This window comes from Myxine glutinosa, chromosome 13 (assembly GCF_964187855.1).
Source record: "Myxine glutinosa chromosome 13, kmMyxGlut1.1, whole genome shotgun sequence".
NCBI lineage: Eukaryota > Metazoa > Chordata > Myxini > Myxiniformes > Myxinidae > Myxine > Myxine glutinosa.
The window spans coordinates 83,889,129-83,904,645 of record NC_136273.1 but is presented as its reverse complement, the minus strand read 5'-3'; the positions used below and the strand labels follow the sequence as shown (position 1 = coordinate 83,904,645).

Sequence of the window (15,517 nt, the reverse complement as noted above, 5' to 3'; positions counted from 1 at the left end):
ATGATAATTATGCATCACACCTGGCTGGGATTTGGTCAATCATTATTTACATTCAAGGTGCATCCTGTTAAATTCCACTGCCCAGCTGCATTTTCCACCTATTTCCGCTTCATGTTTTGCAGTTAAGTAAAACTGGAGGCCCTTTCTCAGCCATCGCCATCATTCCACTGGTATCACCAAGTAATCCTCAGTCTATTTTAAATTATTGCTTATACTCAAATCAGGAAATCCTCAAGCACTTTGGCCAACAAACGATTCATGTTGGACTTTTAAGTTTGTAGTTGATTTTGATCATCCTATGCTGCCATTTGCACTCAGTGATGGGACTTTTGTCCGATTTTAGGCAGCTTTGTTTTGCCTATGGTGAAGGTTTTCTTGGATTTTTGGCCACTTATGCTGTGAGGCCAAACACAACCATAAGAAGGTATATTATGAGCAGAAGAACTTGTTCGTTAAACTCTGAGATGAAGGACATGCCTTTGTCTGAAATGTCAAACCTGAGCCGTGACAGTTTTGGCTCCTGCCATTCTTTGTGGAAATTTCATTCCAATGATTGGCTTCCTCCAATGAACCTCAAAAATGTGAAACAGCCATTCTTGGAAAGTTCCTTTGTTAACATGACATCCGGAACTATAAATCTCCACGTGCAGGAGATGTATATGACAGGTGCTTCTGAGGGGTTTGCTAATGAGAGTAGCAGGAGCATTTACGGTAGAAGTGGCTGCGGAATGTATTCTTTTGATGAAAGGCATAATTGGAATATCACGCTGGAAGGCTGAAGCACAAGACCTGGTGCTTCCACATTGCGGACATGTCAGGGACCACTGTTTTTTTAACCACCTATCCTCTGGTCTAGTTCTCTTTGCACTCCTACACCTCCAACCTCTCCCCCCCCCCCCCCCCAACTGCTCGTGGATGTACGTGTTCTTCCATTAAACTCCCTCCTGGTTAAACTCCCAAAAAAAAAAAATTCCAGGTTTTCTGCACACCTCAACTATTTTCTTTCCTTTGAGGAACTACCTTGGAACTACATGTGGAACTACATGGATCAATTGCACACTTTCCTCCAGGGCTTCAAGCAGTTGGTGCACCACCATCTCATGATCACAATCCGACTCACAGTCTTTTCTACCCCCAATAATCCCACCAAACTTAATACTCTTATTTTGTAGAAATGGACTAGAAAAGTAAAAAAAAAAAAGGCCATGGAAAAAACAGTCAGCATGTTAAAGTAAGATTGCCAATCACAAATGAGGAATGTCAGCCACAGTTTTTCAATGTTCGTCTTTACATTTCTTGATGTACTTATTAAAAAAAAAAAAACCGTTAGAGGCCATTTGTCCCCGCAAGCGGGGGTTGGCCTTTTTCGGGAACCGTGGTTGTTGTTGTTTTTTGGTCCCCTTTTTGAAGCAATGTTTTACGGCCGGATGCCCTTCCTGACGCCAACCCTTTTTGCCACCTTTAGCGACAAACAGGGAATTACCAGTGAACTGGTACTCAATTAGCCGACCTCGGAAGGATGACAGGCTGAGTCAACCCCCCTGGCGTTAATTCAGCGATCGACCGGGATTCGAACCCAGGATCCTGGGATCCTAAGCCGGCACCCTAGCCGCTAGCCCAACACCAGGGTTCATACCATACTTGATGTACTTATTATCATACCATAATCAGAGAAGTGTCGGTTGGTGGGTTTGTTTGTTGGACGACTGGGCACTCCTGAACCACTGGAGGGAACGAGTTGAAAAAAGGTGGTTGCACTCAAGGTGTACCCAGGATTGTTTTAGACGGTAAAGAAAATTCAGTCTCGGGGATTCAAGGTGAGGGAGGGTCAAATACTCACTATATAAATATGTATCGTATCGACTCACTCCCACATTCCAGAGGCTGTTCCTTCTCACTCTTCCCTCTGGGGCATCAATGCAAGCAGTGCTCTACAATCTCTTGTTGTCCCGAATTATTTTATTATTTTGTATTGCAGCCAATGGCTGCTGGTTTTTTATTGGTTGCATGAGTTTAATCCTACCAGAGGTTTCACGATGCCATTCTAATCAGATTTATATAAAATAGTGTGAAAAATCATAAGGGGGTTTTGAAAGGGAAGCAACGCTAACCTTTTACCCAACAAAAGACAAAATCTTCACAGAATGACAGTAATGTTCTTCTTCTTATCCTTTCATATGCAGCACATGGGTAGCATCATTTTCTGGGGGCACAGCTGTGCTGCTGATGTAGTAGTGCCCATGTAGGCTAGAGCAGGAATTTGCAATTCGTTTAGGGTGCTGTCGATGGGTCGCCGACTCTTCGCGAAGGAGACCGTGGAATCTTCTCCACAAACTCCACAAACTAGAATGGTCCTCAGTAGAGTGAATACCTCCGCCAGGCTGAACCACTGATATACCACTGACAGGTCGGATCTGGATCCGGACCTGAACCAAAATCGAATCGGCTTGTTCTTGTCACCTAAACAACTCATCGACCTAGTTTTGTCATAACTCGTCCACAACTTTTTGAGATATCATGCTATAATCTCGTTTTTCGCTCAATCTCTCAATAGTGAAGAACGATGTAAGAAATTAAATTAAAAAGTCGTATCCGGATCTGCATCTTCACCAAAAATCTACCCAACGTTTCCTGATCACACACTCAAAATATCCACCAAATTTCATCCAAATCCATCCACAACTTTTTGAGATATCCTGCTCATAGACAGACAAACAGACAGATAGACAGTCAGTCAGAGGTAACTAATGCTGGTACAGAGGACACCCAGTTTAACGTCTATCCAAGGGATGGCACACACATCGATACCTCAGTTTATAGCTGGGCGATATTCAAACCCAGGTTAGACAGCTTCAAGGCGAGTGTGGGTACCTCTTGGCAATCTCACCAGCACAGGACATACATCACGACTGCATCATGAATACGCAATCTTACACTGGTGCGTCTCACCTGGCTGGCTGTACAACGTTCCCACATCCATTTTAAACATTCCCACCAAAGTTCCACTGCGGAGGAGGTTTCGAGAATGGATGACCTAGGGGCAGCAGTTTGGGACAACTTAGGGTTACATTTTTGAGGTGGTATTCATAATGGAATGTATCCTGTGATGGCTGTGTGTCATTTACAACACAGCAATGAACTGAAAAACGCAATGTAAATGACATTGGTGTGCGTGTGCGCGTGAATCCTTCCATCCACTGCAGTTTGTCTAATGATGCGTTCCATACTAACAGGGCAATACCTTGGCAAGGTACTGTACTGCCATTTCTGTCCTAGTTGTAATCATGGCAGGAATTAGGAATTATCTCTGGGTGTTCACCACAATTTCTGACTGTTCCAAAAGACCCAGTGGGGTCTTCAACATCCACCAACAACAAGTACTGGCAAGAGGGGTCCCCATACTACCATACTGCTACATTTGTAGGGGGTAGACAATGATTACCTTAGAACCAGGTAGAATGTATAGATTAGTGTGCTCTGAATGTCGTGAAGAAGAAGAACCACCCCATATAATAAGTAGGGACTTTGTATTAGACCGGACTGTCGGGTTAAACTTGTACCTTCGTCCCCGTCACGAGGGGTGGGGCTTGTTAACTAGCTCAGGGAGTATAGGTAAATTAATACCTCTGTAATCTATTCCTTCGTTCCTTATGACACCGCACTAGACACTAGCCAAAATCGCCCAATAACTACACTAATTAATAATAAAACTAACCGGAAACTCAGATCGAGCACTGCCGCTGATTATGGCGACTTGAGAATCGCACAGGACGGGGAGGCCAAGAGCCGCGCCCAGAGGGGCAGTGATTGGTCCGGGGTTTTATTGACAGAAAGGACGAGTAAGAAGGGACTCGCTGATTGGGGAGGCAGGCACGGATAACGTCAGAACGGCGTGTACAAAGTGGTTGGAGCGGCGGACATTTCTCCTTCTCGGTTTGGATCTGGCAGTGAACGGTTGTATACCAGCATCTTCTCCTCATTCCCCTCTCACTTCTGGTGTCTGGGATTGAGAGCAAACGTCCCCTTTTGCGCTTTCCAAAAGCGATAAGTGGACAGTTGTGCTTTGCTCTCTGCATGGGGAAGCTTCATCGTGAGTGGTCGTGTTGGGACATCTTGCCGGTGGTTGTGCGGAGGAAGAGTTGCGACCCGGGAACTGCGGTTTTCCGTGCAGAGGACGGGTGGACGAGCACGGTGTGGAAGAGCAGGCTGCACGCCTGCCGTTCACTTCGCGCGTAAGGCCTGTTTTGCGCCAACAAGCGTGGCCTAGTGAACGAGGCCTAGTGAACGAGGCCGAGTGAGGCCTTTTTCCCGCAAACACCAGAGCCGCGTCTGGATTATGCGCTCGGGGAGGGCCTGTACAATTCTTGATGAGACACCCCAGCCAAGTTGAGCTAAGTGCCCACTAAATAACCAAACACATTTATTTTCCAGTTCTTTTTCCCTTCATCTGTTTTTCGAGTCTGTCTGTGGGGACATCCCGTTTAGGAATTTCGTTTTATCGTGTTGTTTCCTTGTTACCGGCATTTTATCAAATACACCTGTTTATTTTTGTACATTTTAATTCCGTTTCGTGTGAGTTTATGTATTACAGGTTCGAGGACTGCCAGTGGGATCCGCGAAGGTAAGCTCTCCGGTTTCTGCCCCGTTTGCTCCCCACGCGTATTAACTCCTCCATTGAACTGAAAGCCTCGGAGGGTTAAAGCTTGTTTGGTCATCCGTGCTACCCTACGGTCATCACCAAGGGTAGTCACATGACAATACCCAGCAACCGATAGCGCACTTGCAATGAACCATGGAATACATTTTTGGGTCGGGTTGGGAATCAAACCCAGACTAAGCAGCTCATAGGCAAGTGCGTGACCTCTAAGCTATCCTGGCAGCCCCCCAATTATTGCCCTCGACTGCAAAATCAGTGGCATCCTCAAAACGTGTCAAAAGCATACGGAGGGGGAAAGATGCGGACGAGCGTTCATCGACATCGTCACGTCCTTGCGTTACGGCAAGTCGTACACTGGGAATAAAGGGGCAAAGTTTGCAACTCACCGAAAGTTTGATCATCTTGTCAAACAGCACTTCAGGCGACACATGGAAGTCAAACACAAAGTACTGTTGAAAGAAAAATAATGAGTCTTAATCAATTTCCAATTCCACAGGGATTCTCGTGGAAATGTAAAATTTGTCTTTAAGTTGCAAAATACCTCGCAAAGAGAAGACAAAAAGCCATAGAAAGTTGTAAGGGTTTGGAAGAGAAATACATTATAATCTGTTCAGGGGAATTAAACTTTTGGGCCTCATTCCTTGGGGCCTAAGCTAATTCTGTATTAAAGGGCTGAAGCCCCCTTTGGCTAGAATGAAATTCCAGAAGATCCAGTGGGGAAAATTACCTTATGCTGAGCACAAAATGACAAAGCCTCACCTCATTGTAATATGGACAATTTGTTGATTCCTTCATGCTGGTGAACTTTTTCTCTTCTCCAACCTCCACACACACCACAGGGTCCATGTTGAGGCCAATCAGCTGGCGCGCTTCAATTATTGTGACACTTAGCTGGGGAGATCATGAGACAATGGTGTTTGAAGATTAAGTGCCGATTGATTATAAGTGACAATGACACAATTTGTGTGACTCTATTTATTTAAATATTTTACACACACCCATACACAGATGATCTCAATGTTAACGAGGGAGTTCAACGACCCCATGCAGTCTTGATAAAATAATAACATGTGAAGAGTCTTTAAAGTCTTCATTTTCGTTTTGCACTAAACAAACAACGCCAGGTGTCGCCATATTTGTCTGCGAAATCTCAGTTAATCTGCCTCAGGTCATGAGGGTGTGAATGCTGAATCTCAGTTACTCTGCCCTCGGGGCATGAGGGCGTGAATGCTCAATCTCAGTTACTCTGCCCTCAGGGAATGAGGGTGTGAATGCTGAATCTCAGTTACTCTGTTCTCAGGGCATGAGGGCGTGAATGCTCAATCTCAGTTACTCTGCTCTCAGGGCATGAGGGCGTGAATGGTAAATCTCAGTTACTCTGCCCTCGGGGCATGAGGGCGTGAATGCTCAATCTCAGTTACTCTGCCCTCAGGGAATGAGGGTGTGAATGCTGAATCTCAGCTACTCTGCTCTCAGGGCATGAGGGCGTGAATGTTAAATCTCAGTTACTCTGCCCTCGGGGCATGAGGGCGTGAATGCTCAATCTCAGTTACTCTGCCCTCAGGGAATGAGGGTGTGAATGCTGAATCTCAGTTACTCTGTTCTCAGGGCATGAGAGGGTGTGAATGGTAATTCTCACAGTTACTCTGCCCACAGAGCATGCGAGAGAATAAATACTTAGTCCAAGTACTGCTAAACGGAAGGTTTTTGAAATTGCCGAGAAGGTGATTTGTGTTCTCCAGTGTTCAAGCAAGTATATAATTCAATTGAAGGCTTTAAAGTCTGTAGAAATAAAAACAAAACAATCCTTGTTTGGAACTCTACCACAGTTGATGCACTATATTTTACACCATCTTATTTAGCACATTAAATTAGTTATTCGTGCCTATTGTTTGTGTCCTTTATGACGTCCCTTAAACCAGCAAGTTTCCTGTTTGGAATGATTTTCAATTTTGTTTGACTGCCAGTTCAGCAATTACCTTACTCTTCTGTGCATATGCGCGATCGGGACGAGACTGTACAAATTTCCAAATTCAGAGCCAAAGCAATGCTAAACTGGAGGTTCGTGTTCCGATTCATGGGCCAAGTTGTGTTTCACAGTATTCAAAATATTACATTCAATTGAACGTAAGTAGTTCCTTGATTACACACTGACGTCTGTAGACAGACAGACAAAGTGCACTAATTGTTTAACCCCACCTTTCGCTTCGCGCACGGGGTAATAATACCGAGTTCTCTTAAGCCCACCACACACTAACCGATTCAACGCAACAAGACCGTCTGCCACAGCTTAGTCTGTGAAAATATTTGATAATCGTGACATATGTTGCGGTTGATTTATGATGAGTTTATTCAGCTTTCGCTTTCGGTGCTTTCAGCTTTCGGTGACTTTTTACTTGTGAAAATCGAAGATTTTTCAAGTATATTGGTTGGTCTTGAACGTTATTTTGTCTGTTTGTCTGTCTGTTGATCCGTCTGTATGTCAGTCGCCTATAGGTCACAATTTTCAACCGATCTTCACGAAACTTCACCAAATGTTTTAAGCAAGAAGCCTCTTGTTTTTGGGGTCAAAATGGCAATAGGTCAACAAAGGTCAAAGGTCACCAACTTTATCAAATTTCCAAAATCCTCAATTTTCATCAGATTTACTTGAAATTTTAAGAGGATTTGCATATCTGGTCGCTGAATTCAACCTCAACTATTTTTGAGGTCAACATAGGCCAAAAGGTCAACAATGGCCAGATTTCGAAAATCCTCAATTTTCATCCGATTGACTTGAAATTTGAAGAGGATTTGCATATCTGGTCACGAGGTTGAACCCCCAAGTATTTTTGAGGTCATTATAGGCCAACAAATTATTTTAGGGACTTCGCAAGTATCGTGCTATGCACGACATATTTCTTGTTTAATTGTTTTTAATTTGTACTTTCAAAAATAAAAAAGAACATAGTTTGTTCAAATAGTTGTAGCACATACTGCATAAACTTTTAAGCCCAAAATGTATAATGACGAAAGTTCAATATAGTAGCCTGAGCCTGACCTTTGTTTCCTTCAGTATTTAGCAAACTTTCATAAACTATAGAATAGTGCCATTATTAAATAGTGCCAAATTTCTTGATTATTTGTTTTTAATTTGTACTTAAAAATAAAAAAGAACAGTTTGTTTAAATAGTTGCAGCACATATAAACTTTTAAGCCCAAAAATGTATAATGATGAAAGTTCAATGTAGTAGCCTGAGCCTGACCTTTGTTTCCTTCAGTATTTAGCAAACCTTCAGAAACTATAAAATAGTGCCATTCTATACAACAGATCAAACCTTATACATTTCGTTGTAAAAACTTTAAATGACAAAATCTACTGGGTGTGTGCAAATGTGTATTGTGCATGAACATTTGGGGTGTGTTTGTGTGTGCCACTGCAATTTCAAAGTAATGCATTTTAAACAAGAGGCAGAATTGCTTTGCAATACATGTCCCATACTGGTTCCAATGAATGTTCTTGTTCCAAGCACTCAGAAATTGTGGGCTGCATACAGTATGACAAATTATTTTAGGTATGCAAAGTTACAGAATAAGTTGCAGTTTCTGTAACTTATAATAAAGCCATGTACCAATTTTCAGGTGAATATGTTAAAGTATATGGGAAGAAAGTCTGGAAAACCACAGGTGTGACGGACAGACACAGGGTGATCAAACCTGTTGTCCCCTCCAGTGAAATGTAGGACGAACAACCATCGACTCCAAGTACATTTCTGACAATAATGTCATCTACGGTTGCGTAGTGTGCGGCAGTCTACGACAAAAAAAAATTGTACAAGATCTGTTGCCGACGGTCTTGTTGCGTCGCATTGGCTAATATGTGGTGGGCTTTACACGGAACTTAAACGCAGTAGGCCATTAGGCCCATCATTCAAAGTGTGCACTATGATTGTCGACCAATGGCTGTTTGTCCAAGCTCTACCCTTTTAAAATGGTGAGCATCCTTCAAGGGAGCAGCACATCGTGCTCTAACAATTCCACCACTGAGTCTGATTGAATGCTAGTGCATTTCAACAACTCAGTAATGCAGCAAAAAGACTTCTGAAAAGTTCAACTTGGAAGAAAAATCAAAAAAAAAAACTTCACGAATGGAAAAATCCTACGTTGATATCTTCGTGATAGATTTTGCGATATCTCTCAAGCCTTTGTACAAATGCATTCATATTACAACACAGGTGGCTCATCGCACAGGTCCTCCACCTGGTAATCTTGTGGACGACCTGCCGTCGGACCCATTCGAGCATCTGGTTTTGATCTGCAGTCACAAAAGAGATAAAGAAGCAGCCTTAAATTCACTCGAACTAGCAGATAATTCAATGTACGTGAAAGTTCAAAGCTATTTTATAAGTAATAAATTGGCATCTCATAAAATGTTTGTTTTATCCAGATGGACAGCTTATGCTGTGATATGACAAAATCGTCTAGTCAAGACTTCAGGCCGACATTTGCATGAAAATGAGATTAATGTGATAATACAAAAAGTCACTTTAAAGTAACACTATAACAATGCATTATTAGGTGTATTTAAAAATCCAAGCAATGAGGTACTCATAATAATCCAAGACAAGCTAACATTTGTTTATTTTTAATTTTTTTAAAGATGGTGTGCCTCCATTTATCCTTCAAACTATTTATGCCAGTAAATTAGAAGTTTTCAGATTACTCCGACTTTGCTTTGGTTGCTTCAGTCAGTTGCTTGTATTCCTTGTCTCAGTTGCAATAAGAGGCCAAGCAGGTGACACTTCAAATTACGAGACAGATAATATCCACTGGGGCCACCAGTCGATTTGCATCAAGTAAAGATACATACATGTCCCTATTTTTTGGCTATTTTTATTCTATTTTTGGTATTTCAGCGCTATTTAAAAAGTATTTTACTCCAAAAAAGAGCATAAAAATAGGTCACCCATGACTTCTTTTTTTTTTTTTTTTTTTTTTTCTTTTTACACTATTTTTCAGGCTTTGATGGTTCCTGAACTTAACTTTTTCTATAAACCAATTTCGTTGCCATTTTTTTTTCAAAAACTGACACCCCAAAACACCCCCCCCCCCCAACCCCCCCTCCCCCGGGTGTAAATAAGTGCCAATGACGCATTCCTCCACCAGTTTTTAAATGGGTGGTTGAAACCTCAAGGATACAGAATAAATCTGGGGTGTCCAATCATAAAGATTTTCATTATCAAAATTATGGGATTCATTTCTTTTACTGGTATAAAGCCCGTCAAAAATGATGGGTTGGAACAGTATATTTGACGTTGCAGCCGCATGAGCGTGTCAAGGTCTGAAGCCTGGGCCTTGTGTCAGGTGTGCTTATATCTCCTTTATTTATTAGATATCCTACAAACGTAAATGAACACTCGGTTTACTCTGCGTGCATTGCACATCACGTGCAGCGAATTTCACCTCCCTGTGCCTTGTATTTACGTATTGTGATGAAAAAAAAAATGCTTCTGTACATCGACCTTGAGGCACGGTTTGCAAGCCACCGTCTACAATTCGAATGTAAGAGACATAATTACTCTTCTTTTGGGGCCTCTGGGTCATTTGGGTCTTTTAGGTTCTCAGGGTATTTTGCATCCTTGGGACCTTTTGGGTCCTCGGGGTCTTTTGTGTCATCTGGGTCATTTGGGTCCTCGGGGTATTTTTGGTCTTCAGGGTCTTTTGTGTCCTCTAGGTCTTGGGCCATTAGAGTCTTTTGGGTCCTCTCTATCTTTGGGGTCCTTGGGTCGTTTCAGTTCTCTGGGTCGTTCAGATATTTAAGGGTCTTTGGGGTAATTTGGGTCTTTGGCATCCACTGGGTCCTCGGGGCCTTTAAAGGGCTATGGGGGTGTTTTCGGGTGTTTTGGATTATTCGGGTCCGTGGGGTCGTCAAGGGTCTTTGGGGCATTTTGGGTCTTCGGGGTATTTTCGATCTTCTCGGTCTTCTGGGTCTTTGGGATATTTTGTGTCTTCGAGGTCTTTAAGGGACTTCAGGGTCTTTTTAGCCTTCAGGGTCTTTTGGATCTAAAGGGTCTTTGGGGTATTTTGGGTCTTCAGGGTCTTTTGAGTGTTCATGGTCTTTTGGGTCTTGGGGTATTTTCAGTCTTTTGAGTCGGCAGGGTCTTTGGGGTATCTTGGGTGTTTGTGGTCTTTAAGGGTCTTGGGATAATTTGGGTCTAGTGGTATTTTCAGTCTTTTGGGTTTTTGGGGTCTTTATAGGTCTTTGGGGATTTTTGAGTCTTCAGAATCTTTTGGGTTTTTGTGGTCTTTAATGGTCTTCGGGGTATTTTGTCTCTTTGAGGTATTTTGAGTGTTTGGGGTCCATTGTGTCTTCAGGGTCTTTGGCATCAATTTAAGTCTTGAGAGTCCTTAGGGTCTTTTGGGTCCTCTGGGTTATTTGGGTCTTCTGGGTCCTTGGGGTGTTCTGGGTCCCTGGGGTCTTGGGGCCTTTTGGGTCTTTGGGGTATTTCAGGGTATTTTGGGTTCTTGGGGTCTTTTGGATCTTCAGAGTCCTTGGGCTCTGCTGGGTCGTCGGCGTTGTTTGGGTCTTTCGGGTTTCTGGGTCCTTGGGGTCTTCTGTGTCCTTGGAGTCTTTTAGGTCTTTTAACTGGTGGACAAACAGTGGTGTTCATAGATTACCCGTTAAAACCCCACTCAAATCCCTCCTAAAGCACTACTCAAAGCCTTTAAAACCTACCCTTATGAGAGGGGAAAGACATTACACAAACACACAAATATACAAATACACATTGTGTTTTATATGGTAGATAACACAGGGACAAAATAATGATGATGTCATCGGTCACATGGCTCGGCTGCCATCTTGGAAAACCGAAAAATTTTGCACCTCTAATTTCCGAAAGCACTGCATAGAAAAAATTGAGAAATGGCTCATTGTAAAGAACTCTCCACGTGGAATAAATATGTTAATGATGATGTCATAGGTGCCTCCATTATGACGTCATAATTGGACTAGTACAAAACTTTATCCGATCAAGATGAAATGTCTTGAGCATCATATAGGGATAAATTGGTGGAGAAAAAAAAGAATGATGATGTCATTGGTCACGTGGTTCGGCCGCCATATTTGTTTCAACACATAAGCCTTAAAAACCATGAAAACACGTTAAAAGTCTTCTCATTTGATTTGTAAATACAATGTTATACTGTACGATTGTACGAATTATTTTGGAAATATCCTTCAGTCAGTCGAACGGCAGGGTCTGACCAGCCGGTTCGTGAAAGACTTCGGCGAAAAACTCATCAAATAAAAGGAAATGAAAGCACAATCGACAGAAGAAAGCAGTTTACAACACTAAGGCATCAATAATAATAAGGCGCTTTGAACATCAGGGCACGTCTATTTATTATGTACGCAAATATGGCAATTTTTGACTCACCCCGACCTCCCTTTACTACCAATCGGTATGTTTTATACATTCCCCTTCCCTTGCTGCTCTCCTTTCTTAAACATCTTTCTCTTCTCTCCCCATGACCCCACACTCCTGTATCATCTTTCCTCTCTCCCATCAACCTCACGTTTTTAGAATTTAATTTTTTTCATTTTAACACCCCCACAATCCCCTCGCAGACAAGGTAATGCAATTATAATGGCCCCCTTAGTGAGATCAAAGAGACACAAAATTCTGTTTAATATCATGTCAGATCGTCTATGATAAAATAAAATAAAATAAATATTGTCCTGATATAATACACATGAGAGGTATTTGGGTAAATTCTTTATCTACTACGAAATGGAGAAGCGTCCTGGTGTGTACGTGCGTGTGTCTGTCTGCTTTATTCTGAAGGGTTCCTGCTGTCATAGGATATTAAAAATTGGACCAATGGAAATCTATTAATCGATTTACTTGAAACAAAGACTGGTGTCTGTTGAATCCTAATGACACGTGTTTCAAAAACTCGTCTTTCCGGGAGGGAGGAGGAAGAAGCAGGACTTGGAACTTTAATGCAAGGCTTCCAGTGTTATGACAGCAGGAACCGTTTAGAATAAAATGTGATGGATACGGAAGGAACACACAAAATTATATATAGTAATACTGTTTTTGAGGCAATATAAAAATGTATATAATAGTACATGGAAGGAGCCCACCACCAACAACCACAGCCTCAACATCAGCAGCGACAAGAAGAACAACGTGTTATAAAAGATCCTCTTTTTCATGTGTTTCACCTCATTTACATCGTTTTTGAGACTCACAGACAGGCATGTGATATGTTTGTGAAGTGCAACATGCTGTCTTTGGATTAAATCTGTCAGCGAAGCGATGGGGAGACACGTCTCGTTGTAGATAAAGCTACCAACGGAGGCAAGGAATAATCACTCAATAATTCGATTGATTATGTGATTGGAGAGATCGTCAAATTTTCTCACCGTTTGTTCGAGACATTTGTGGTGACAGCAGTGACCGACGCCATGGACATCGTGTCGAAGTCCTTCCCTTTGCGAACCTTCTGCCAGTGTTCCGCGTCTATCACCGCAGCCTCGTCTGCTGTTATCAGTCACAAAGAATGGTCACATATGTTTGTCACAATGGCTAGTCACGCAGGCTATAGTCACAGGATAATGACACAGATCGGTCATACGTTCAGTCATTGAGAAATTAGAGTGGTGAGTCGCAAAAGAGGAGACAAAGTGATGTCAAAGAAACCTGCACTCAAAGAGGTTAGTCACATAGGAAAGTGATACATGGGACAACACCATGTTTGGGTAAACTGCAGGTAACTAGGTGCAGATATGGGACAATACCATGTTTGGCTAACCTGCAGGAAAAGAGGAGCAGCTAGGGGAAAATACCGTGTTTGGGTGACCTGCAGATAACTAGGTGCAGATATGGGACAATACCATGTTTGGGTGACCTGCAGGTAACTAGGTGCAGATATGGGACAATACCATGTTTGGGTGACATGCAGGTAACTAGGTGTAGATATGGGACAATACCATGTTTGGGTGACATGCAGGTAACTAGGAGCAGCAATGACACAATAATATGTTTGGGTAACCCACAGGTAACTAGAAGCAGCTATGGGACAATACCATGTTTAGGGTAACCTGCAGTTAAGTAGGAGCAGCTATGGCACAATACCATGTTTGGGTAACCTGCAAGTAACTATGAGCAGCTATGGGCAATACCACGTTTATGTAACCTACAGGTAACTAGGGGCAGCTAGGGGACAATACCATGTTTGGGTGACATGCAGGTAACTAGGAGCAGCAATGGGACAATAACATGTTTGAGTAACCTACAGGTAACTAGAGGCAGCTATGGGAGAATACCATGTTTTGGTAACCTGCAGGTAAATACTAGTAGCTATGGGACAATATATTGTTTGGAACAAATTCGTTAACCGAACGAACGAAGCCAGGACCGCAAAGATGGATTGGAGAGATCATGATTTTGCAAACACCGGTTACCTGAGCTGGCGCAACATCTTGAAATGAGTATGAACTCACCATTTCGGTTCCCCGCAAAGTTATGGTCTTTGGTAGACTTCGTCTTGTTTAGTTTGATCCCAGAAAACACGGACTTCACACCAGCCCTTGGGAAATAAAACGTGAAAGGTGAAATAAATAAAATTATGTGGGGCGATAAGGCACAGGTAAAGACAATCCTCCAGAAATCGAACTTCAGAAAAGTTAAAATAACTCACAAAACAACTGGGTTAAAGGAATTCTTCAGGTTCGGGTGGAAAAGGGAGGGAAGTCATGGGGAGATCTATGAATATGATGGAAAACCAGAGATTTCGGATGAGGATTAGAGCGAGGGCACAGAGCTTGACGCGGAGTCGGACCGAGCGCTCGCATGTCTGCGTCTCAGGTAACCAGACCTCTCAGACACACTTTGGATGACACGTGAGAGCGTCGGTAGAGGGCGCTCCGAGACAACAATCGACCGAACGGCGGGGACCGTGCGGAAAATGACGTCAAAACATGAAGTGATGACGTCATCATCATTCATTCTCACGCGCTGACGTTTTGCGCATAATAATTGCCTCGGTATTTCACGCGATAAATCGAAAGGCAAAAGGCCTTCCATTTGGAGCTTCGTTCCGCAACTCGCACGTGACTGACGTTGCCCCGTCATGCATTAATCAGAGGGAGGTGTAACGGGACGCCATCGCAAATCATCGAAGGCGTTGGGTTCACGGGCCAATCAAGCGCCGGACAGACATTGAGCCGATCACCACAGATGGGCCGGAGGGCTTTTGTCTTGGGAACAACGGTGGGCAGCAAAAGCTGACAGATTCAATTTCCCTCAATTATTAACATCCACGATGACGACCGCCGGTGTCAAAGGGCCTTGTAAAGTGTGTGCCGAGCGGTCGACCTCGATTTGCAGAGGTTCCTTTTGGTTTTGGTTTTATTTTTGCGAATCGCTAAGCGAACCCAATCCCACTGCGGATTCATTCCTCATCCTCTCCACTAACTCGGTGATAAACGGAGGCATTGAAAGTGCAGGTTGTATTATAGAATGGAGTTGAAGCTGTCGATAGTGCACAGAACAATCAGTGGAGGGCTAAAGACGCGAGTTTATGACCAAATAAATAAGTGAAAATAAGTACGGTTTACAGCTTGAACGAGAGCAGCACACCTCCGCGAGGCTGACCAGTTTTTACCTTTTGTATCCCACCGATAGGCCCCATCTGGATTCGGACCCGTCCACTAAATTTGGTCCGAATCCGTTCGCAACTTTTTACCGTTTTGCTATTTATCGTTTTTGGCCCTCTCTCTCAATGGTGAAGAATCACTTAAAAATGAATGGATCCGGATCCGGATCTTCACCAAAATTGCATCGGTTATTCCTCGTCACACACCCAACCTCT

General features: G+C 43.0%; 1 protein-coding gene across 1 annotated transcript in view; it reads right to left on the bottom strand.

Annotated features, from left to right (window-relative positions):
- Positions 1-13,132, bottom strand: part of OTOF (otoferlin) — a 132,585-nt gene extending 119,453 nt beyond the window's left edge. The window contains exons 1-5 of the mRNA XM_078767717.1: positions 13,068-13,132; positions 8,897-8,951; positions 5,417-5,548; positions 5,044-5,106; positions 2,950-3,034 (exon numbers count right to left, since the gene is read on the bottom strand). Of these exons, the coding sequence (XP_078623843.1) occupies positions 2,950-3,034; positions 5,044-5,106; positions 5,417-5,548; positions 8,897-8,951; positions 13,068-13,117 (385 nt within the window). The 5' untranslated portion in view covers positions 13,118-13,132. The remainder of the gene's footprint in view (positions 1-2,949; positions 3,035-5,043; positions 5,107-5,416; positions 5,549-8,896; positions 8,952-13,067) is intronic.
- Positions 13,133-15,517: the final 2,385 nt, after the last annotated feature.